At 35.6% G+C, this 27025-nt stretch overlaps 1 protein-coding gene across 4 annotated transcripts in view; it reads left to right on the top strand.

The window, feature by feature from the left end:
* LOC129259595 (popeye domain-containing protein 3-like) overlaps positions 1-22737 on the top strand; it is a 30104-nt gene extending 7367 nt beyond the window's left edge. The window contains exons 1-6 of one of the 4 annotated variants that reach the window (XM_064098324.1): positions 4155-4292; positions 9165-9821; positions 10214-10325; positions 11064-11231; positions 18316-18481; positions 20318-22737. In XM_064098324.1, coding sequence (XP_063954394.1) covers positions 9283-9821; positions 10214-10325; positions 11064-11231; positions 18316-18481; positions 20318-20322 — 990 coding nt within the window. In that variant the 5' untranslated portion in view covers positions 4155-4292; positions 9165-9282 and the 3' untranslated portion in view covers positions 20323-22737. Of the gene's footprint in view, positions 1-4154; positions 4772-9164; positions 9822-10213; positions 10326-11063; positions 11232-18315; positions 18482-20317 lie in introns of those variants that run through there. The other 3 variants (XM_064098326.1, XM_064098325.1, XM_064098327.1) reach the window with 3 other exon arrangements.
* The last annotated feature ends 4288 nt before the right edge of the window (positions 22738-27025 follow it).

Here is a 27025-nt window from a genome sequence, read left to right as displayed (position 1 = left end):
AAAAGTGGTCCTTAACTTTTTTTGAGTAGTGTAATACCGTGTCCACGCATTAAGTGTTTCTCACGTTGCTTTCCGTTATTTCATGAAATGTAACGTGAGAATGATTTATATTGCACACTTTGCAGATGAAATAAATATAAAAAAATGCACGAAAAGATTGATATAATTATGAACTGATTTCAAATGACTCAAATAATAAATAAAGTTGAACTAAAAATTAAAGCAAAGGAGTGAATTCATGTACAGTCGTAAAGGGTAGAGACATGATGATTCGAATAAACACCTTTGGACCTATATGTAAGAATAAAGACAGAAACAATCGAAAAGCCAAGAAATAAAATATAAGAGACTATATTATAAATGATAAACATAAATAACTTGATAAATGCATATACAATATGATGATAAAATTCAATAGACAAAACTAAATCATGAGCAGAGTATCCATTTAAATTCCACCTCACTAATTACGATGGACACTGTGGCCCGTATTCTGAAGTCGGGTTTAACTTAAACTCAGGTTTAAAGTTGTGGTTTAAGTATGGGAAGCCAAAAGTATCAATTTTTTTAGTAAGTTGTATGTTTCTTATGTTTACTGTGCTCTTTCCTAATTCATCGATGGTGAAGACAATCATCTATTTATACTTCCTACACAATTATGAATGATTTGAGAGCCGAATGAGCTGAAGTATTATATCTCTATTGTTAGTGATTATGTAACAATTGGCTGTCCATACTTAAACCACAACTTTAAACCTGAGTTTAAGTTAAACCCGATTTCAGAATACGGGCCTGTGAAATCATTCATGGAAGATAATTGCTGAAACAGGCATCACAAAGGACTCCCTTTTTATAGCAGATCTATTCCAAGAATATCTCTTGAAGTCCCGTTATGTGTAATACAGGGGCGGATCCAGCTTTTTATAAAGGGGGGGGGGGGTTGGGGTGGTATGCGAAGGAGCGTAGCGACCGAGTCCAAGCGAGCGGAGCGAGCGAGGGGGGAGGGTGTGGGAGGGGGGTGTCCCCCCTCCGACAGTAGGGAAAATTTTTGAAAAATAAATACATAGAAATAGAATAAAATAAAATTACAAGTTTAAAAAAAAAGATAAGATTTAAAAAAATGGTCCCCGGATTTTTTTTTTTTTTGGGGGGGTTGCAACCCCCCCCCCCACCCCCCCTCTAGATCCACTTCTGTAATATTCTCGGATAAATTCTCAAAGGAATTCCAGTATATAGGTATAGAGCTTAACTCGGGAATGGTGCTCTCATTATAAATTTCAGCAGTGGTATATCTATCATATTTCCCCATTCATACACGGAGCAAACAAGAGTGAATGAATGAAATATAAAAGTGAATGTGAAATATAAACAACTGGAGAAAAATGCGTATTATTTAGAAATGAATAATAAAAAAATAGTACAAAAGAATGATACAAGAATAATACAAAAAGTATACAAGAATAATACAAAAAAGTATTGATATGAATGAAGGTATATTATTTTTGAGAAATAAAATTGAAAAAAGCAGTGGAAAAGAAAAAAAAGGACAAATAAATTGAATGCAACTAGAGAAAAACGGAACAAATATGACACCCAAAAAAGATTAATAGTTGGTTTAAAAGGAATATTGAAAAATGTATTTTTAGATATGAATGAGGGCTCCCTTGAATGCTATAACGTGCAAAACCGGTCATGGCAGAAAATTATTTCAACAGGCACTAGCAAGCACTTATTCTGGTTAAGCGAGATTATATATTATCATATCATTCCTTTTTACAATTTCTTCACCAATGGGACCCAAGTAAAGCTCACAATTAAACGTTGCAAATATTCATTATTTGTCGTAGGATTTGTTGTACGATTATAATATTCATCCTCTAGATTAAGAAATGGATTAATGAATCAATACATGGGTAGATTAATGATTTAATATGATAAAAGGAGATGGATGGATGAGGTAATATTACCTTGCAAATAAAATGCCTTGAGGATTTTGATTAATACCTAATATACTGTTTATATATATATATTTCAATTTCAATTTCAATTTCAATTCATTTTATTTCATTTCCAACAGAACAAAGTAATGTGGTCAAAATAGGAATATTTAAAAGGAATATTGAAAAATGTATTTTTAGATATGAATAAGGGCTCCCTTGAATGCTATAACGTGCAAAACCGGTCATGGCAGAACATTATTTCAACAGTCACTAGCAAGCACTCATTCTGGTTAAGCGAGATTATATATTTCCATATCATTCCTTTTTACAATTTCTTCACCAGTATAGCACACATTAGTCCCCTATCATAAAACAAATCGTTAAATCAATATATGATTATCATCTTCTAACTAAGGTAAAATATTGTAAACATGAAATAATGCATTATAAACTAAATTAGTCAACCGATGGAATTAATGAATAAAATGTATAAATGATAAATAAATAAACGTAGATGTAAAAACAAATATGAAAATGCAAAGAGAAACGAATGACTTTGTGTTTATTTTGCCCATAATTTGAAGAAACTCCTTTGTAGTTCCCCATTGTCTGTCATCAATAATCATTATGTGTGGGTCTCTGTCAGTCTAGCATCTCGTACTAATCAGTTATAATTAGCAAATTGGCAACGCACCCACTCATCATGTGACACAAACTCCTACATGATATTTAGAGGAGGAAAACTTGACACCCCTATCAAAACGTGCTGAAGGCGATGCAGACTGTATTGCATGAATTCACAGTGGGGTCGTGAACTTATATAAGTACACGATATTTCCACCATGATGGTCAGATTTACTGTATAAGCGACACCTTAAATTCACCTATGGGCAAAGCATCTAACTACACCCAAAGCAAAAGACGACTATAATCGTTTCCATAGCAACCGGTTTCTTTTACGAATCATGCCCCAAGCAAAGATCGTGTTAGTCCATCTTATGTGACCACTATAATGTAATAAAAAGTGTTTTAGCTTCGTCGAGTACTCGTTTTGCAACTACTTTATTTTTTGTTATATAACACTAAATCTAATTTGTGAAAGATATTGTCTAAATATTTTGTAAGATCTTTCGTAAGTTATTGTTCGTACTACATAATTGTTGTTATGAAACGCATGAGCGAAGGAATCGAACCTTCCATTTCCTTTTTGTTTTCTTAAATGACATTAAAATGTGTAATAATTCATAAATTGTGTATGATCATGATTTTAACATTTGAATTATTTTCCTTTTTTTATATATATGTATTTTACATCATTTCGTAATTTGCTTTATTTTACAAAGTTTAACAGCATGATGCTCTATCTTAAGCTATTGTGCGTTATTCTAGGGACGGTTGCACTTTTAATGTGTTTTGTTTTAATTTTTAGGGTGGGGAGGGGGCTTACTAGTTGGTCATTCAAGATACTTTATATTAATGAAACTCTCTGAATTTTATTATTTGATTTCGTTAACTGGTGAATAAAACAAGGACACCAACAACAACAACAACAAAAGTAAATTATATTAAATATGCAGTTGCTTTTTGTAATTGAAAGAAAAATAACACGCAATCATTGTTTAGGACAATACATGACATGAGGTATTAGTCGAATTTGTCATTGTGCATTTCAAAATCAATGAGATATTTTCCTGTCTTTCCAAAGAGCATAAAAGTTTGTCACCCGTACTTAAAAATGGTCATTAAAATCGTTGTAATTATTCAATTTTATACGAATAATTCATCCCTTAAATTACTGCGTAACGTATGCTTTACTAGCAAAAGTTCTTGAGAGGAAGTTAATGTTTTCTGTATGTATTAGTATCCTTCCCTGCGATGTCCTCCAATAATTTTCTTCTCATCACGACCTTTATATCTTGTTTCTTCAAACGATGGGAAGTGTGGACGATCACATTGAAATAGTTAAATCGGATACCGAATTCTATTTAAAAAAATGAAATGCCAGATGTTTGGAGAATGAATTCTTAAACCATTTAAACTATATAAATAAGTTTTTAAGATCATTGCAAATTATTCATTTCACTAATAAATATAATTGTAATGGAATATTTTATTAAAAAGCATATCTAATGAGATGAATTAAAGGTTTCTGTATGATATTCAGAAGGCTCTCGCTCTACATGGATTGTATCCGATATAAACTCAATCTGTTTCGCAAAGAGTTTATATGACGTTCTTCGCATTCCTACCGTTCCGCAGCCGAACGTTATACAGCTCGTATCGTCACATAATGAATACCAATCTAAAGCATCTATAGAACACCCATAGAAGTCACACGGGAAAGCTAACAAGGTAAAGACACTCATGATGACCTAATTATTTTATTGGTAGTCCTGTGTTTTAATGTTTTTAATAGATCATTTCGGGATAAAAAATGCATCCTTTTATTTTGCGAGAAAAACTTGACCACAAATCCGTAAGTCATACGATATCGCCATTGTAGCTTTGCAAATAAGCGCCGAGGTCGTCTGCTGTTTGTGTGTGTTTTCTTTTTAAATGCTTCATTTGTGAATCGTTAAGGAAGAGAGAAACGTGTGTTTCTTAAAGCTTGCTGATGATATGTATGGATCTTTGATGTACACCTTCTTGCATTTCTCTGAGTACGTATTAGGGAACTACACACGGTTGGAATTAAAAGCCATGTAAGTATCAAAGCGATTGTTGCTATGAATAGCTGGGCAGAGAGCACGTGTTGTATCAGGCGATGTGATATATTACCATCGATACGAGTATGTGCACTAGTCGATGTATGGCCACGTAACGATGATTTTGTGAGTATGATTATCATTGGTGGTTTAGTTAGATCTACCTTCAATTTTACTGAAATAATTGGTGTTTCAATGATATTACCCAAGTTGTTTCTAACTTATTAAAACATAAAAACATACCCGGTTATACCTTGCAGATAATGCACAGAGAAGAGATTATGAATGCAAAACCGAAGTGTCACAGTGTAGTGCTAACGATGTCACCAGACAACAATACACTAGACCAATATATGAAAGTAGACGCAGTTTTTAAGCTTTTGTGTTTTTATCAATATTTTTGGGGTCGTGCTTTATGTAGCAATACATTCATATGTAGCTGAAGTACTATGAGTTTAAGTAGGGTTTGAGATGCGTGGGGTGACTGTGTGGGTGTGTGCGTGTGTGGGTGGGTTGAGGGTCTGCTGTGGTACTGTTTTGTTTTGTTTTCTCTCTTTTTTCAAGGGAAATATTTTGTTTTACTCGATTTTCATGTGATGTTTTTGTCTTGAATAATGAGTGAGGATTTGTACGCGTGTGTGTGAGGTTGCGCGTGCGAGTGTGGACGTGTGGGTGTGTGTGTGAGCAAGCCGCTATGACTTAAGTTCGTGGATTCATTTTGCTTATCTTTAATCTGGAAAGTTCAGTCTTTTTTGCGTTAGAGAAGGGTTATTTTCATTTTATTGCAAGAAAATATTTTGTATTTATTTTGCATTTACATTCTTACTCAATTACTATATTCTCGAGATTTTATGTTAGTATGATAACATGAAAGAGGTTTTATCTTTCCCTTGCGTTGAAATATCAACAAATTAATAAAAGTGTTAAACGCAGGCTTTGAAAGAAATCCAAATGTCTTGCTCATTGAAATTTGAAACCAGAATTATTACGGTACGTCGGAAAACGATATAGGCCCATAGGTCTCATGCCATAATTATGAAACCCTTTAAAATTGTCTCAGCTTAGTTAAGATATAAGTAATCACAAAAGAATATGGTCGAAGAAGAATATTAAACAGTTAAAGAAAGATGAAATCGAGTCGTTTGACCCATGTTTATCATGCTCATCGTCAGTCTACCCTGGTAAATAGCAGCGTGGGCGTATATTTGGTATTAAATAGGTGCTTTGTAAGGCACAATAGACCTGCATGAACTGGACAATGGGTGATTTCAAATCATGTGTTGGCCTTGGTGCTGGTGTTGAAATTTAGATTGCTTCCCTCAGCTTCAAAACTTATTCTGAGTTTGTAAAACTGATCCAGATCACATTATTGACATCTCAACAACTAGTGAGTGACTTTTCGGGACCATCTTCATTTTATGTTTGGTGTTTATAATCAATTGACCCAACACCAACACCAAAAGGTCAGCACTGAACTTGAAATCACCCATTGGTAACTATAATCTTCCAAAAGCTATATATCTTATTAATGAACTATTTTCATGTTTGTCTAGTCTATTGAGAAGTGAGATATTAAAGAGAGACGTCATAATAGTGAAAGAGAGAAAGTAGGAGAGAAAGAGAGGAGGGTTGGAAGATACAAATTAAACAAATCTATGAGCTATTGACAGGTAAAAGAAGATAAAAACTGATGGCCCTCCTTCCCTCGCCATGAAATTGAAGAGGGAGAGAATGAGAGGGAAATTTAGGGTGTGTGTGAGAGAGAGAGAAAGAGAGAGGGATGGAGATAAATAAGACGAGGGAAAAATTGAGGGTGTCTGGGAAAGAGGAAAAGAGGGAAGGAAAGAAAGAAAATTAAATAAACGAAGACAGAAAAAAAAAGAAATAAGAAAGAGAGAGAGAGAGATAGATGGGGGAAAGGTAAAGATGGTTGGGGGGGGGGGGGTAGAGAGAATGGAAATGGTCAAGAGGATTTTCTACTGAGGTGCAATTCTAAGAATGGTATCTTCCAAGGATATCCCCGCTTGCTCCAGCGTGATAGAGAATAAAGTAGGCGCAGGCAATAACCTTATCAAACTAACACTAACAAATATACCTTGGCAGATGCTTTCGATGATAGATAAAGAAACCTTCTCAAATTCAACACTGGAGAGGCTCTTTAGTAGGCTATTCAGTTCTTCTATTCGTATAGATATGGATGTATATATATATATAGCCAATTTTCTGCATGTTTTATCGCAATAAGACAATATTACAGAACTAAGATTTAGGCTCTTTTCTATCTAGGGCCAGTCATGATTCCATTCAGGTATCTAAGTTAGATATAAACTTCCTGTATTGATATATATTTAAGTGAATAAATGTTTTATGGGATTAATAAAAAGAAACAAGACATTGGAAAAATGATGCAATCAAATAACTTATAAGGGTAGGCTAGCTCAGGTGTAGATGTATGACTGCACAAAGGAAACAAGCTCTCTTAACCCCCCCCCCCCCCCCGTGTGCCTCGCACTTTCTGAGACTTAAAAGTGAAAACCATTTATTGTCAAATTTCTTGACAATTATAACGGAACCTATTTTATAGCTACTACAAACCCTTTTATTTGATTGTCAGATTGTTTTATAAGCAATGTTGTTTCCTTTTGAAGTGAGGGGGGGGGGATGGGACTTAAATAACTTCCCTGATTCTGGCGATAGCTCTGTAGGTACATTTTAATAGTGGGGTGAAATTTGGCTGCTCCTGTGAAATAACATCGTTTACGCTATCATGGCTGTGACATTAGAATGGCAATCGGCAGCTGCAAAAATCTTTTGCTTGTAACCTCTCACGTGGGTTGTTTCATCACGTCTTATCTGGTTTGTCATAATTTGTTGCATGAGAGACATCAAAGGCGATAACTAACTTATCATTTGGGGAGGTGGATGTGAGATGAAACATTTTGTTTATCGAACCGTTTGACATTGTGATGTATGGTGGGAGTAACTGCGTGAAAAATCCAATCGAAATGATTTGTGTAAACATGGTGAAGAACGGCAGTACATCATAATTTATTTAGCATGTTTAGTGCACCGCAGTGTCATTTAAGTTCTTCATTGTAACAAAGCATATTTTATACCAAAAAAATCCTTAGCCACAATTCAGTGGATTGGATATTTTTTAAATTGCTTGAATCAGTTTTCATGAGCATTTACTTTCTTCGACGTCACATTTCGAAGGGAATGTGTGAATCTACTATAGTGTGCTGAAATATTCATTTAGGTGTTTATTTCTTTGTAGCACAGTTATATTGTTCATTTTTTAATGATTAGAAAACAAAACAAAACTACCATCCATCTTCAATCAACAATCTAGCAGTCACAACGGTGAAACCGCCTCCACAGCTACCAAAACTATTACACGTTATTCTCAATGATATATCATTGGTCGGTATGGAGTTGGTTTCACTGATATGACTGTGACATTAGTTAGGAACTAGTCCTACCACAGAAATGTATTTTTTTTTTTCAATATAGATCATGACGAATACCTTTAAATTGCAGAATATCAAACGTCTTGCCGGGGTAATATTAGCAAGTTTACAACAGGAACGGATTCTATAGAAAGCAAATCTATTGAAAATGCCCGTCAAATCTCAATGGACAGCTTCGAGGTCTTTGTCGAAAAGTAGTGAACCCAGATCATCCAAAGATTCGGAGCTGAATAAAAATTACAAATATGCCGTTTGTCCAGAGTCACAGACGACGCTGTTGTTTTGCTTCACCGATTTTTGACAGATACTGCTTTGCCATGAAGGGCTTTTGACAATAGATTATATACCTTCCAGAAAGCGTCAGCGAAACAACCGTAATTACTATGTACTTCCCAACCATTTCAAGCATTTTTTTTCGTGTGCATCCTTCAGTGCACACGATCATGATGATAATAACAAAATAATCAGAAATTAATCCGGTAAGCTGAAGGATATACCCTTGAATGTCAAGCTTACTTGGATTCATTCCTCTTTGTAAAAATGCCTTCCTGTACAGGAAGATTAGGATCGCAACTTTGATTAATAACAAAGACAAGGAATTAGAGCAAGATCGAATTCCTTAAGATTCATAATTAGTGTCTTGGAAGCCATAAGTTGTTTTCTGATCGAAAGCCTTCGTATTGTTTTTTTTTTCTTTTATAAAGGTATACAAGAATATAATCAAGCACGATACAATAACTGATAAGGAAAACATGTTTGAGTCCAATTGTTCAACATATGCATGTAGCTAAGGTGTAAATATCCAATCAAGATAGCCAAATTCAGACTTCTATCAATTTGTTCAATCATGTTAAAAATAATTTTATCAATTAAATTGATTAAAATCAGTGCTTCATATAGTTTGATTAAATCTTGATTAAGTACAAATAGGATGGATACTTAACGCCGAGAGGAGGTCCTGTGTCTATCAGCATACCTTCATATTCTAACCTTCTAATTAATCAATTTATTTATTTTGCATTTATATTTCTTTTTGTCTATCAATACAGCTTGGATAGGGCACTGGATCAATTATGAAAGAATCATCTTAAGTGAGCCAGATGCCATCTCAAGTATTCCCTCCAGCCTCTTCAGTAGTTCCAGCTAACTAAATTATCGACGCACAAAATGGCGTCCCTGACTTTAACGCCGTCGGAAAATCCGTTTTTAGTCACAACCCCGCCTACGAACGTCGAACCGACGTCGCTTCCGCCACCATCGAGCTCGTTCTCGTGCCCACCATGGGAGACGGCACAGAGCATCGTTTTCCAACTGGCGTCAGTCGTTCTCCTTATCGCTTTCGCCGCACCTTCTACGAACGGCACAGCGAAGTTGGTGACGCACACTCTGTTTGTAGTGGGTTTCGTCATCATGGCCGCGTGGGCGTGGCATTACATCTGCGCGCATGACATTTTTGGCTGGTGCCTTGTTTTCGCTGCTCTCAATCTATGTCACACGATCTATCTCTCCTGGACTATGCGACCGGTGAACCTCACCCCGGAGCAGCGAGAACTCTACAACAAAGTGTTCAAATCCTTTAAAGTGCCAAGACATGTCTTCAAGAAACTATGCTATTATGGAAAAATCACCTCACTTAAAATTGGAGAACATTATTCAGAAGAGGGCAAATCGCAGTGCGTTCGCCTGTCAATGCTTTTAATGGGAAAGTGAGTTGATTTATCTTCATCTCTTCAATGTAAACCCTTATGCAATAGATATGAAACAAATGTTTTGGTCCCTTATCACACTTATGGGACAATTTGCATACATTACTTTAAGAATTGTGTTATATCGAAGTAACAGTATGTAGAGAAAGTATTACAATACATGAACATTGAATCATATAAGACACATATTTCTGTAATAGGGACTACTTAGTTCTGTTGGATTTCGCCTATATAACAAAATAAAACCGTGATGTGAAAACAAGCGCTACATGTATATGGTCTATCCATTTAAAGTTTTGAAATCATTTCTACATTATTTTGTTCCATCTTTCTTTCCCAATGTCACTTCTCCATTAATTTTGTGTGACAAATCACTGTTTTGTCATGCGCAGAGTAAAGGTCTTCTGTGAAGGGGAGTTCTTACATCATATTGTAGAAAGACAGTTCTTAGATTCACCCGAGTGGGACTCCAGTGAGAAGAGTGAAAAAGCAGAACTTTTTCAGGTAAGTGACCGCCCCCCAAAAAAATCGTGCTATTGATCATCAAGATTATAGAGAAATAAACCAATAATACAATAATCTGCGTCAAATGAATTTATTACCACAATTAATGAATTAAATAGACCAATTCATTGGTGGCAAGACAAATAATGGATTGAAGAAACAATGAGAGATTTAATACTCTCGTTTAATGTGACTGATGGATGTAGTTGTTCACATTTCCCTTATGATGTAAAGAATTCATACTTTGTACACTCCCCTTATGTCATAGCTACCCATGACACTGTATCATATAAAATTTATGCATTGAGTCTTTTTGTACACGATCTAGATGTCGTTGGAATTTCTTGAAAGATCCAAAGACCTTCCTTCAATTTCATTTTTCTACATCACTCAATTTCCTTTTCATTAATCTATTCTTACCGCCCACTTTACTCATATTTATTCAATCACTAGCTTCTCTACTGTTAAATCTATGAATATAATTTGTATAAAACGCATTGTAACGTTTGAGTGTGTGATATAACAGGCTCTTTCATTTGGAAATCACTTATCAAGCTATATGCATAATAAATCTGCTGTGTGAAATTAATCGAATTATATTTCTTGCTAATTTTACATTGTAATTGGGTAAAATTTTACCTTGTCATACTTCTTTTATATTTCACTTTTAATCAAAATCAGTTTGTTGTTGGGTGGACTCAACCTTTCATTCTATACCTCCATCCATCACACCTTTAGGTGACCCTGACGGCTTCCACCTACTGCCGATACATAACCTGGCACCGTGATCAACTACACGACTTCCTCGAGAACGAACCCTACCTGAAGCAGGTCTTCACTAACCTCATCGGAAGCGACATCAGCAAGAAGCTCTTTATGTTGACTGAGCGAAACCTCAACCAAAAGGTGAGCACGAGTTCTGGGGCCTCGTTTGAAAGAGTTTCATCTGAACGCATTTAAAAACAAAATCAAGGGCAACCCCCCAAAACCGCGCCTGTGACTGGTTGAATATCGATTTTCATTCGGTAATATTGGAGTTGCGTTTGATTGTATCTCTTTCTGCCATTAGGCCCTGATTATTTTATATCAGAAAGGAGCATTTCATGTACAATCTCAACCAAAAGTTGAGACAGGCTCTACCCGCTATGGGTCCTGTTGTCGTAAAGAGTTTTGTTGAACGCACGCGTTAAAACCAAACGCCGACATCGACAATATAGGCGCCTTTGATTGTCAATAAAACTTATTTTCATGATGACAGAGTGTAACCTCATCGAAATAGTGACTAAAAGTCTACTACATCATGTACATGTAGAATCTACTTGTGGCTGAAAGTGATGCGTTTCTGCTTATTTGAACTCATCAAAACACAAGTCCCGAATACTCAATTTTGGTTGGTTGAATAGCTGGTTGCGTTTGATGGCAATTCTTTATGCTCTGGGCCCCTAAAAATTCAAAGGCAAAGTTTTGTGCCTGGAGCATGTACTTGTATGTGACAAATTGCAAATCATCTTTCAACTTTGTAAATAAGGTCTTTGTATGTCTTAAGTTGGCAGTCAATCGCAGTTGACTAATAATTTGCTACTCTAATATCAGATGTAGCGATATATATACTCTTGTCTTTCTTTATATTTTTTTCAAGGTTGTGTAATTCGTATGGTGTAATAACGCATAACGGTCTTAGATTTATAACAAACAAAAAACCCCAAAAACACTTATGTTGAGCGAAACCTTTTGTTGGAAATATTCGTACGAACTCCTAAGGTTATCTTGTGACTCTTTCAGACACACAAATTGTGTGTTAATCTACGAAGGGGCACTCAAATCTATGATAACAGTTAGTGCAAATAAAAAAAAGGTCCTATGACAAGCATAAATAGTTTCTTACTTGATAATGAGACAATGGGGGGCTCTTCCTGCTTATTCATTTGATGAGCACGAAGGGTTAGCTAGCCAGAAAATCAACGCCATCACGTGAATCCGCAGATCAGGGGCCCGTATAACACAAAGCTTAGCAATGATCGTAGAACATTTTTCTATGATTGATTGCATTGACTACGATGTACAATCAATCGTGTAAATCAAGCGTACGATTAATCGCTAACCTTTGTGTTACGGAACCCAGGATGTACTCCTATCAATGACCATGGATGCGCTGGTTAATTAAGAAGAAAGCAATACACCTGTGTTAATATATACATTACAACACAAGCATAAACCTAGCAATAAAGTAATGAACAAGGAACCTGTGCAAAATTTGAGTTTTCAATTATCTTCCACCTTCTTGTATTGTGTTCAAGGTAGGCGAGGTCTGGGGTAAATGCTAAAATTGTTATTACAAAAATATTTTTTATTACTTAAGGCAGTAAACAATCATAATTTGCCAACGAATTTATTTACGCATTTAGCTGATTTTTTTGGGGATAAATTATAATTGTTTATTGAGTTATGTAAAAGGAAATATGCAAGTGTTAATCATGTGGTTATTATTATCAATGACATTCGCTGTGCGTTGAATATTCACATCACCGCACGTGGTGATGCACTGACTTTCGCTTGCTCGTTAGCGATCGAGTAGATAATTATAATCTATTTGCAATATTGCTTGGTGAGTCTTAGTTTCCATGGCAACTTCCAATGACTCCGAGGTTTCAATCCACAAGATTGTAGTCTTGGAAGTGGTTATTTTGGATAGGACGCTTTGTAAGTTACCGACAATCAACTTGGTCATTATAAGACAGAGTCATAACAGAAAGGAAAAATCATTATACGTGTTTAGCCAATAGCAAAAAGTGATTTTAGGCTCTCAATCCACATTTTAAAAACAAATCAGGAAACAAGACCCGCTGTTTGATTGGGTTAGTTTCCGTTTCAAAACATTAAATAGTAAGGCTGACTGGAGAGGAATATTTTAATGGGGTGGGGGAAATTCGGTTCTTTTGATGTTTTGAGAATAAAATGATCTGGGGGGCAGTGATATCTTTTCGATTTTTGCTTGGTAATACCGAAAATAATAATAATAATAATAGATATGGTCTATAATGCGCCAGAAAAGAGTTTTAGGAACGATGAACATGATGAAGAAAGAAGAGAGAGAAAAAAAATCAAAAGATTTTTCATTCAAGAAGGAATGACGTTTTTGAGAAAATATATTTTATACTAACAGGACTGATGATTTTGTATTACGTACACAGTGATGAAGTAAATAAGGAGCAAAAATGATTAAGAAAAGGAAGAATTCATTGGATAGTACAAAATACCCCGAAAATATATACATTTTTGTTTCTATTCAAAGCTTAACAATAATACTTCATTAATAGTTATTAAAGTCCATTTCTTTATTTTGTTGATTATTATATAAAATTATGTTGACGTTGGCAGTCCGTTTATTTCTTCCCTGTGGGTTTTTAAAAGATAAGGAATTAAATTAACCTTAAAATTCAAACAAAATATGAGCGATAAATCGGTTGTTCAAGGTAATTGAGCTATAGTTTCGTAATCTAGTAATTTGGATATGAACAGATGAAAGTACACGTTGAATGGTAACCGTTTCGTAATCATTACCAGTTCCTCGGAAACGACGAAATCTGTCATCTGTTTGCATCTTTATTCAATCTGTAATACTACATAATTCAAGTAATGCACAGTATTTTTCAATGGGTTTAAAACTTGGTATCAACACCCCTCCCAACTGATTTCGTATTCTGACTTGTGTTTAAGTGCCCCTTTCACATCAATTGCTGATTATCAATGATATCGTACCACAATCAATCCGGTGAAACCAACTCCAGACCGATCAAAGCTATTTCGTTATTACCAATGACATACCATCGATCGGTTTGGAGTCGGTTTAGTTGGTGTGACTGTAACAGGACATGTCGATAATCATGGGGGCATTTCATGAAACATACAGCCAATGCTTTTCACTGACTACTGTTATAATGTATACTCTTAAAATGCTTGGCAACATAGTACTGTCCACACAACAATTGATTAAAACTTTATCCAATTATGGGAAGTTTTAAACCAATAATGTGTGCTTTGGGTGAAGACTACACAGTATTGGTTAAAAACTACCCATCAGAGTTGGATAATCTTTTTTAATTTAAATGTTATGTGGACACTATGTTGCCCAGCATTTCAATAGTGTGCTGAAATGCGAGCATCATTCCGATTGGCTCAGAGCAAGATGCTTCGTGAAACGCTCCCCTGGCATAATAGGAAGCAATAATCGTTAAGTTAGTAAGAGCTGGTAATAACAGTTGGTAGGTCATAACATGATGGGGATGAGGTGGACGCCAAGACGGTAAATGAATCCTATTACCTTCTTGAATGACCTCGGTTTAATCTAATGAATTAAGCGTGTTCATTAAATGATATTGAGTGTATAATAAACCCCTTCTGTCTTCAATCAATCGGGATGTTCCCTTGATATGACAGTTAAATGTCAGCGAAAGAAAATGACTTATACGTGTCACTGTGCCAGTAAGCAAGTTGTAATTATTATTATTATCAATACTAGTATTACTATTGTTAACATTATTGCAATGTGCTATCTATAATCATGATAAAGATAATTTGCGATTTTTCGTTGTATTTCACTTGTGATTTGACAATGGTTGATTAAGAATTGCAAACAAACAGTCGTAAAGAACAGTTTCGGAAGTCTTAATCGTATAAACTTAATTACTATGTAGTCAAGATCTATGTGTTGCATGTAAAGAAAATGGCATGCGGTGAAGATTTTTTCATAAAGCTGTTCCTAAAGTAACAATATGAAGTGTTACGTTTGGGTCGAATGCTGCAATTATTGAGTATAAAGTCCGAACTCCAATCTACGTTTCAAATTGTTAAAATGTTGGGTTTCTATTTCCATTAGCAGTGTTAAGTGGGTACTTGAAAACAGGCGCCATAATTGTAATTATAAATTCAAAGATTTCTACATTTTGAAGTGGTATTATACATGATCATTTAGTTCAAATAATCTTTAATAGGCGCTGGAAATGCATTAATACGGAGAGTGTTTTCCTCGACTCTTCTTGATGATTTCACTAAAATGTGTTTGTTCGATTCGGCAACATGATTTTATTGGGAATATAGTGCTGATATTATTTGGATAGATTTCAAAGGGATCGTTTCTCTTTGTGAGCAGCTGATTTAAAGAAAATTATCAAACTAAGATGAAATAAATAAATAATTTGATGACAATATCATTACCAGATATGATGGAATAATTAGTTTACTATATACATGAATCAATGTATATTTGGTTAATGAATAACTTTAAGAAAATAAATTGATAAAAGTGCTTTACATTATATTAATTAATAATCGAACGAAAATGAGAATGAAGTAAATTAGATCTTGAAATATTTATACTGAAAAGTACCTTGTACTTTTTCATTCCAAACTTCGTCACTTTCATGGCTTAAAGAAACGATTTTCATTTCATTTTTGTTAATAAACATAGATACGCCTAATGGCTTCAATGTTTTTAAACGCAATTTATATCTCATAAGTATAGCAGATTTGTATAACAGAGCGTAAGTTTACGAACGAAATAAAGTTTTGTGTTAATAATTTGGGTCATTCTCCAAACAACTGAAATACAATTTGAACCATCAAAATCAAATAAAAAACGGGGGATACTTTCAATGAGATAAGTGGCTGTCTATCACCCCCATATCTAACTCAATGAATAATCACCCAGCATTAGAGTAGCAATTATCATCATACCCTCCTACCGTTCTTATCTACGCAAACAAACTGATGTTCTAAGCCTCATTGTCTATATACGGGCATCATCATGTCTGTAAATGTCGCGCTACCCTGAGAGAGACCCGCCAGTGTGGTTCATGGGGGGCTTCTGGTGAAGGGGAAGGGGGAGTATCTCAATGCAATGTACAGCGGGCGGACGCTGTAAATGCGCAGGGAAAATTTCAGCGCTACCCCTTTTCGACAGAGGCTACATGCACAATATCCATGTAGCGGCGTATTTATGGGGGTGGGCAAGGGGGAAGGCGCCCCGAGGCGCCAGGGGCTAAAAGGGAAAAGGGAGAGATGGGTTGAAAAAAATATGTAAATAAGAAAGGAAAAATGAAGAGGAGGGGGAAAGGTGCAAATAAAATAATTTTAGTTTGCATAAACAAATTCATTCACAGAATACTATGATAGGTTCATAGTCAATAATTTTTCTATGAATTATGTTTTATGTTTACGGTTGTAATTATAAATGATTATGTGGACCTACTTTAGTAGCACGCGATTACTTTTTTTTACAGATTTATTATTGGTTTTTAATCCATTTCCGCCTATTTTACAGGTAAAGTGTCATACTTTTGTGCATATGTATTTAATTTCGTGATATGATTTGAGGTTTTATGACAAAAATCTTAACAATTGAAACATGACATTCATAATACAAAGTCTCAGCAAGATACACTTGCTTGGAATCTAAGCAATGAATATAAAATTCTGTTGAATTGATTACACTGTAATGTACCTAACGTACACTCACAGCAAGCTCATACATCTTTAGCCCACATTATTCATATGGGCCTACAACTTTAAGATGTTTTGTCACATAACAGTAACTTTGTCATAATATTGCGCTCGTGAGCGTCTTCAGTAGCTCATTATTAAGGGGATTTTCTCCTCGAAGAAATTGCCACTAAGTAAGTCCTTGTATATTTATTGTTTAGTTAGTAATTCATCTTGTTGGGAAATAAAGTATATACTTTCCAGAAAGCATAATCCCATCTTCAATCACATTCTTGTTGACATATTGGATAATTGGATGATTTACAGGGATACAGAGAATAGAAATAAGGTAGAGTAAAATATGTTTGGTTCCAAAAGAGATCTGATGCATACAGAAGTTGCGCTAGCCGGTATTTTGATGAGAGGGTGGGGGCATACGACCTATTTTTGTTCAATTCAAATACACATTTAAAGTATATATACTCTTCTTTTTCATGTTTTCTTAGTTCTTTTCTACTCCTCTTTCCTCCCCTGGTTTTCCCCTTTCTCCTATCGCCCCCTTTCACTACTTGAACAATTACGTGGGGGGGGGGGGGGGGAGGTTCCTCACCACCCCCCCCTCCCGTAGCACTGCCCGGATGTATATGATAATTAATGAAGAAAAAAAACATTCCTTGCGGCCCATTTAGGTTTTTTTTTCTCGATCATATATCGCGCTGGAAAGAACGCAGTGTAATCTATTTATTTATTTTTATTTATTTATTGGTGTATTCATATTCCACAAATCATCAAAGTACACTTCGTAATAAATCATTTTTACAATGAAAAGATGCATCAACTGCATAACACATGCAGGACTGAAACGTACCAATGAAATGAAAAAAAGTGGAGGGGCCTACTAAAAAAGCAAAGCTTGTAAAATGTAGACCCCCTATCAAAATTTTATACAAGGGTAATATGATATAAGTAGAGTAAAAATAATCAGAAAAAATTATATAAATTTATATAGATATAAACACTGCAACACAAATGTATATACACTATATACAAAATTAAATATTGACTTTAAAATAATCAACACCGTGGAAAAGCATAAAGTTCACAAAATATTTGATTAAATCAATAAGAATTCAGAAGAAATTTGTTGATGAGTAATTTAAATCGATTCAGATTAGCTGCCTCTTTTATTACTCTGTCCAGAGAATTCCAGAGTTTTGGTCCTGTGAAAAATACAGTTTTGCTAGAAAATACTGTTCTACATTTAGGTAAGTGATAGTCATTTGACTGTCTCGTATTATATGAATAAAAAGTATTGTTTCTCATAAATTTCTTTTGTAGGACATTAGGTACACTATTTCTATCTAGCTGATACATACATTGGAATAGTTGTAAGCGGTACAGGTCACTGACTTCAAGGATACGTTTCTGACGAAACGTATCCTTAAAGTGGACCGGTCACGCTAGTGGTCTAAATTCGGTTGGTTTGGGTAATTTTATTTTCGTTTCTTTTCAGGGAGGGCGTGCAGATATAAGGCTGCCCAGTGCAGGCAGACGTCCGGCCAATAACTACGACATGTCGGGCCACCTAGCTGCGGGCACACGTGGGGCCTGTGGTACTGGGATCCCGGTGATCCACAGGACCAGTGCTGGAGATGACCGCCCCAGTGGTCGATCGGGAAGTAAGTCTGAGTCAGAAAAGATTGCAATAAATTGCAAAATTTATCGAACAATGATTGGTTAGTAGCAATGACGAACAAATGGAGGGCTTGGGAACGCTGGCTCCTCCTCCCCTCCCCCACCCCCTTCCCCCATTTGTCACGACCAAGTCTGTTAAAGGAATTGGCCAAGTGGTGTTAGACCAATCAGATATTAGACCAAATGGAAATTAGACGGATAGACGGAATGGTAAATACGCAAAATAACAATTAGACCAATAAACTGGTTGTATATAGACGAAATGGAATTAGACCATGTTAAAGATGAGGCTATAAAACGGCCATTAGTCAAATAGAGTTTAGACCAACTGGCAATTTACCTTAAGGGAGAACAGCAGCAGAGCCCTTGGAAAATTCGGTTTTTATCCACTTGGTCTAACAACAGTTGGACGAATTCTCCGTTTGTCTAATAACTTATGGGCTTAACCCATTTGGTCTGCTATTGGTCTAATTTGCAATTGGTCTAATAAATACGTGGTCTTATTCTCATTTGGTTCTCTACATGACCTATTTTGTTTGTTTGTTTGTTAAGTGTTAAGTGAAATGGGGCGACAATTTGTGGTGTCCTGTCCTCCACCATATCCACAAATTGTCGCCTAAATGAGGCGACAATTTGTGCAGGATGTTAGCAACAGGGGACTTCACGATCGAAGACGGGGTTCGTCGGACAGCAAAGCAATCGTGGAAACCAAAGTAAGGTCTGCATAATGACATGGAAACCAGAAAGATGGAATGCAATCGCGACCTGGCGTGCCTAGGAGCTCTGGTCAAAGCACATTGACGTCTACCACATGACCACTCGCAAAGCTCCAATTATTGTACAAACATCGTATTGACGTAGAAGTAGAAGGAAAAAAATAGCATGAAATATGTTCTATCATGATTACTAAATCCCCTAACTTGTTGCCATATGCGGTAAAACGATCTGTCCAGTATCCCAAATAGACGTAGGTTTGGGGAAGTGTACTGACAATGCTGATGTGTTTCACTCTACATGTAGGCCTGGTCGAAATATCTTGCTGACTCCAACAGCGTTATCAAAGCTGCATCAATTTCAAGATCTTTATCCAAGTCAGATTTAAACGGAGCTTGCTGATGCAGATTGAAGAGCTTAAATCCGTCTGAAAAAACAAGGAACAAAATTGCCGCATCAGTCGATAAATGTACCATTGCTTTCCCACAAGAACATATCTGTTCATCCTCGTATTATATACACCGTTCTGCCATTATATCCGGATGTAGAGCTATGTACTTGACCACAATCTTTAGTGCCAACCGCACTCAAAGACTCAAAGAATCAATTTTCATGATTATGATCAGCAAAGTTGAAAATAAAGTCTGGCATCCCACCAAGTAACTCTTCCTAATAAATCGACCCGGGATTTGCTGATATGTACGTCGCTATGGAAAAAAAGATTGGCCGTCGCTGCTTGAATGTTTGTCGGTTATGTTTTTGGTTTATGATGTATAAAGTTTCTGGTGGTTTTGTTACATTATGGTTCGTTTTGCACATATTTGAAACTTTATGTGATGATTTTGATTATGATGGTGATGATGATGATGACAATGATATAATGATGATGAAGATGATAATCATGACGATGATGATGATGGTGATGAGATGATGATGATTGTGTTCACGGTTCATTGTTTCTAGGAATTATTGTGATAGTTCTGACATTGGTTTTATAAAGAACTGATGTTACTGTGGTATCACTTGAAATCAACTTAAGCCGATATTAGATTACTTTAAACTCAATAACCCAATATCATATTTTGGCATTATCATTATTTTCGCAGTATAACAATGATGACGTCTTCATCAACTTCAAACTTGGTGCTTTTGACTATCGAGAGTGATATAGATTCGATGCTGGACATCAGTCACATGCATGGGAGCCTGCTGGACACCCGGAAGAATTCTTCAACATGTGTCATCCAGTGCCAGGACTTTTAAAGAGGTTATGACTTTACATTGACCAGGAGGAAAATGAAACATCGACTGTTCTGAAGTAGGATGTTCGTCGAAGTGTCAACATTAGAGAGTTTTCACTCACACGACGGATTTGGGAACATAGAAAATGTGTTGACAAGTGCACTTCATGACAATGAGGTCTTTGTCGAAAGTTGGTGAATCCAAACAGCAGTTTCGTCCTGGACACTGGACAAACGACATATTTGCAATTTCGTCAGCTCCGAAACGTAGGACGATCTGCTGCTCCGGTTCACCAATTCTTGACAAAAAGCCTTTCATTGTGATTTGACTTGCATTTTCAACACTTATACCGTGTTCATGAATCGTTCTGCAAGGCGGTGCGAAAACTCGCTATTATATTAAGACGACCCACGATGCAACAGAAGAAAGAAAATACATTGGAAATATACCTGGGCAATGGTATAATCAATATGATCAAGGAGGCGTGACTTATTTCATGTATTGTGAATATGACAAATGTTTTGGCCGAACTCTTCAGCCATGACATCGAAATCTTGAAGGATCTCATTTTCCCACAATTTCACATGTACCTCTGAACTTGATTGGTCATCGCCAAAAAGCAAATGGTCACCAACATTTGTGTTACGGAGCCCAGGTAAAAAGAAAATAAAAAGAACGAATTCCCAGTATTTAAGGATCAGAAATGTACCATCCTTTTCCTTGGCTGCATTTAGCAAGTTACAAACCTTCGAATCTGATTCCCCGATTCCTGGGAAAAGTTCTCGGATACCGAATAAAAGATCCGTTCTTTTGCTCTTTAATTTTATACAGTGTCCTTAGCAAGAATTACCCTTTTTTCCTGGGCTGTACTTCTGTAGAATAGATGTGAATGCACACCTTGCTCACTAACAATGTAGTTGTCAATGTAGGCCTTCAGCCCGAATCGTTAACATTTGTAATGAATTCGGCTTTGTAATTATCTTTTCATTCTTTCTCAAAATAAGGTGATGTTTTTAAGATTCTTTGAGTAATAATTGTACGACACCCATCCAATATCTGGCCATGCAATCCATTAACAGATAGTTATTAACACATTATTTTCAGTTATCATTTTGAGGTGAATGTGTGTTGTGATACATATGGTAAAGCACAATCGTAATGAAATACAAATGATTTTAGTAGTCAGAAGAGTGGAGTTGCTTTATTAGTAATGCATGTACACACACAAAAGAAAATCCATGGTCATTCGTTATTAATGTTCACATTCCACAATTTTCTGTAGATACGTGGAAAACGAGCATAATAAATCATAAAATGTTATATTGTGGTGATTAAGTTCATTCCATTCAGATCCAGCTTCTTACGGATCAAAAATACACATGGCATGTAAGAATTAATTTCCACGTGAAATTACTCATAACATAATGATGTATTTTTAAACACCAACTAAAATTTTATTTTGTTGTATAAATTTTCTCATAAGCATCGTCAGCCTTGCCGATAGAGTAGGCAGGTGCACAAGAGTAATTATTTTATATCTCCTATAACGTAACATATTTGATGAATGATGACAAAGGTGAGATTTAAAGGTATACCCATGTTATCCATTAATTGGATTGCTGAAATTGACTGTAGTAACAATACTTACCAGTTTCCAAATTTCTTTACATTTACATAAACGGTAACATATATAAATGAAAACATCTTTAGAGTTTCAAAGGCCGTGGAAGTGGGGGCTGGTGGAGAGTTGGGTGCATTATTTTGTTCGTACATGTGAAGAAAAAAACCCGTCAAAATTGCCCACTTTTATTAACGGTCCTCCCTCACTAATATCCCGCGGAATTTTTTGAGCCACAATGGTAGATAAGAGGGGAGGGGCAACCGACCATAATGATGAAAAAAAAGGATATAAAAGGGGATGATAAAAATCGAGAGGAAAATTTAAAGAATGGGAAAAGAGATGACTTGTTAGTTTAAGTTTCACTTACCCATATCTTTCATTTTTATATCAAACTCATATTTCGGATTTCTACTCTTGATCAGAATTCTCGGAAACCGCCCCTGATACGCCCCTTCTTCGTATAAATAGATACATATTGTCAGGGTCACATTCACGTCACAGTCGGATGCAGTGTTCGTCTCGACAGCGACAGGTGCTAGCATTTCCGAAAAACCTAATTATAGAAAGAAATATGTTTTGATTATTGAATGTCAATTCATTCAATGTGAAAATGCTAACAGCGTATGAATGTGAAGTAACAATGATATCAAATGTGTACGTGTTATCAGTGGGGTACTGCTTCAATCATTTGAGAGTGGAGAACCCGCCAACCGGATTGGGTTTGCATTGAGAAATACTGTAAGCATATCAGATATCTTTCCTGTAAATGACAATTGTTATAGTCATGATACTAGCAGTTAAAGTGTATGAGAGTTATCAGTTAAATGCATCTAGATCATTAACATTTCGTAGTAAAGCCTGTTCACTAAGCACAATGCACTTGTTATTTCATCGCTAGAAGTAAATAATGGAATGTAGCTTGAGCAACATCACAAATACTGCGCATTTCAGAGTACGTGACTAACTTAGCTGTAAAGCCAGTAAAAAAAAGCTTTCCCATGTTTAAACTAAACGTTAGGCGGAGGTCCTAACGTACATCTTGTGACGTCATATCTTTTAGCGCGAGAACCATTCTGTTGCATGCCTAGACATTTCGAATGATGTCATCACTACGACCGCCCTCATCATAATTTTTTTATTCACTGATTGTACTCAAAGAACATTTCAAAGAATTTTCAGTCACCGAAAAAATATATTTGCTAGAATCAAAGTTTTTTTTTCAGCAATAACGATTGCGTGCCTTATAGGAGGTGCGCCATATAACACATCCAGCTTAACCCTTTGATTTTATGATTTCGGCAACAGAATTCATATATAGCACAATAAATTACAGGCAACCCGTAACTTTTTTATATGATTTTATTCTGACGCTTTGATAGAAGGAGTGTAAAAATTGCTTAAGGCTAGTAATCTACGTATCTTAGGTTATTTTAAACAATGGAAGAAATCAATGTTGATTTGAAAATTATCTGTAAAAAGGAACGTCTTAAACTTTAAAATATTGCCATCATTTCTTAATTCCCCTTAAGATATTCGATGACGATCAGAAAGCCTGCAGGAGTAACCACAAAGCTGTCAAATGAAGCGACAAATGATCGCCTTCACGTTTTGGTCGTGTCAGGCGGCTAGCGGTAAATATGGGATTAAGGGAAATGTGATCGCCGCTGCGACGGGCAAGTCAGTGGCTGCATACGATCTGTGCAAAGGCTATTTCACATTTGAAAACTAAAATCAGCAACAATGCCACAGGCACATCGACTAAAGGACCCCAGACCGATCAAAATTTATAATGTTAATTCGAATGACATGCCATCGATCAGTTTGAAGTCGATTTTGTTGATGTGACTAACAGTGACTGCAGCACATTTTGCGCAGGTTATTTTGCGCAGGACCTTTACGAATAAATGGAATATATATTCAAAGTGTCAACATGACTGTGTCAGAAGTGTTCTCTGAATTTTATGAACAAGTAAAAGGATCTAAATTATACAGAAAGATACATAATTGTATCAGGCAGTTACGCGTTTGTGGTTCATTAGCATATGGTTGACGTCGTTTGCCAAACCCTTTTTTTATTGCACAGTTTGTTAGTCATGAAAAATTACGAAAAGCGTTATGAAAAATTAATTAATGCATGTAACTGTAATTACACTCTTAACCCAATGTGGTTCATTAATAATTATGTCCAACATTAATTTATCGAGTCTTGTCTACAGTCGGATGTGTAAGATTTTTTTTTTACCGTGAAGGTTTGTCTCGTGAAAATTATCATTTTCTTTATCGAATGATCGTCACTTTTATTGCTTTTGTTTTACCATTATCACGCACTTGCACTGTAGATGATATAAGAGCCTGATTGGTGTTTGAGTTATTTGATTATTTAACATCCACTTGACAATGTTTTTATTTAGATAGATCGGCGTATGATTGTTTCAATGTGAAGAGGGTACGCTGTGAAGCATACTAAAATTCCACCGTATTTGCGAGAATTTGCACGTCCAGTAAATATACACAAGATCGAGTACCACCGCGTTGGTAGGTGCACCTTCGTCTTATTAACTGGAATGACCTATCTTATATTAGCACTGACTTTGAATTTTTTTTTCTATATATGCGGTAAATTCACTTCCATATTTTTCGACACGTCCGTTGAGGCGAAACAGTAATTTCTACTATTCATATTAATTTCATTTTTTTTTGTCAGACTTTGTTATGGTTTCAATGCTTATGCTAATGATGAAAGTGATATAGACGATTGGTGATTATGTGATTGTGATTTATAATCATTGCAGTGTATATTTTTATTCATTCTTTAAAAAAGTTGAGTATATAGGTCTATTCCGCTGGAGAAAGTTTTTGGGGGTCTCCGGGTTCGGTTTTTTTTTCTGCGGATCAGATTTCGCTACAAAGTCACATGGATTTTGAATAGCTCCAGAAAATTAGTGATTAAGTAATCACTGGCCAGTCAAACTCTGGATCCAATATAAAACCTTATGATTGATTCCTAAATCTCGAATAACTTTTGGATGGTAAATGACCATATACGGTTTGGATTTGATTTAAATTCATGAAATCTAGTTTGAATGAGCATTGCTGTTTTGTAATCTCTCAATATTTTCATATTTCATTTGAACTTGTCTGCAAATAATTCAATTTTTTAAACATTTTCTGTTTACAATTTTTAAAGATGAAACGAAACAGATTAGTTGTTCTTTTTGTATTTTTATGTAGCGTATTATTTAGCGACCATCAATCCCATCAGTTTAACCCCTCTATCAGAGCTTGTAAATGGATATCTAAAATGTATGTCTTACCAGACACCACGATCTCATCAACTTAGTTTAGTAATATACCTACCGGATTTCACATCACTGCTGGCAAGACTGATCTGTCATGAACTACTAGACTTGGAATTTTCGTGAACTCTCTCCTCCATCAAAATACGTCCCTTGTATCTGCCCAAAAATTAAAAACAATCACAAAATAAATTAATTAGCTCCACGTTTCCACACAAAATGCCGTTATGCGATGCGCAAGTGCAGCATACAGAGCGCTTCTCAGAACATGATGATGGTCTCCATGGTCCCCACTTACGATTTTTTTTTCTACGCGAGGGTCTTATTTTTTAAGGCTTTTTTTTACAGGATAAGAAATAATTGTCCTGTTTGTCTGACTTTACAGCAGCCTCAAGTAAAACATCCCTATGGGTTTTATCTTAGATTTAGTCTAGCTATCATTAAAACATATCGTAAATTTTTGTTAAACAAAAATTATAGTTGTAGATGTTGATTTTAATGGGTAGTTGGTAAGGTAAATGAGAAGGTTACCAGAGTAGTCGTAGTAACCACTAAAAGTAAATTTAGGCCTACAGGCTTTGCTTTGCACAATACTGTCATTGCGAAGTATTTGTAGACCATTATACATATATAGAGAGTGTATGTGCTCCTATGGTATACAATGTGTTAAAGTAGTGTCCACATGTTATACCCTATGCGTAATGGGTATATGCAAAGTGCGGCGTGTATAAACTTATACTGACATTTTCTTATGGATAAGTGTATACGCCAGACAAAATGGATACAAACATACTGTGTATATAATAGTGTTTTCAGTCTGAGTGTGTATTGTGTCAAAGAATGGATGTGGCACATTTCCACATAGGGAATTTTTGGTCCGCGATGAACGTAGTATTCATGAACAGAAAAAAATGTATTGTCAAATGCCCTTTATGCTAAAGACAATCAAGAAGTCTTTGTCGAAAATTGGTGAATCATAACTGAAAACTGAAGATTCTTCCTTTTTCAACGACATATTTGCAGTTTTCCGTCAGCTCCGAAATTAAGGACGAAAGAGCTCTACTGCTTCACCAATTTTCGACAAAGACCTCCCAGCTGTCTTTTTGTTATTTGACGGACATTTCCAATATATTTACTGTGTTCTTGTAAGTCGCGTATCGAAAACTCTGTCGTGTCAAACCATGGACGCACCATGATCACATTGAAATATTTTCTTCAATTCTACATAGCAAGGTTAATTTGTATGTGTATTTCTTTGTATTTTATGGTGTTGCGCAGATCCTGTAGTTGTTGTTTTTTATAACTTTTTGAGGATGTTGGTCATTTTGAACGCATCCACACAAGTCATGACAAACGGGTTAGAAAATGGTGTTACGGATTTTCACAGAAAATACACATTTCTTATATCTCTTTCGTTTTTTTTTTTATCTTCCTAGACTATATTTCCGAATAATCCAGCTGGCACAATAAATTTACCCCCACTCCTCATCGAATGCACGTCTATGGAATGGGTTATTGTTTTTTTCTTTTATCTGAATGATTATAAATTATTATGATTAGCTTGTGTATAATCATTATCAAAATGAATAAACATTTTCGCAATGACGTGTATTTCTAGCACTATGTAGCATAGATTAATTTATTCATATTATTCC

The sequence above is a fragment of the Lytechinus pictus genome, chromosome 4 (assembly GCF_037042905.1).
Source record: "Lytechinus pictus isolate F3 Inbred chromosome 4, Lp3.0, whole genome shotgun sequence".
NCBI classification, from domain to species: Eukaryota; Metazoa; Echinodermata; class Echinoidea; order Temnopleuroida; family Toxopneustidae; genus Lytechinus; species Lytechinus pictus.
This window is presented reverse-complemented; position numbering and strand designations above follow the sequence as displayed.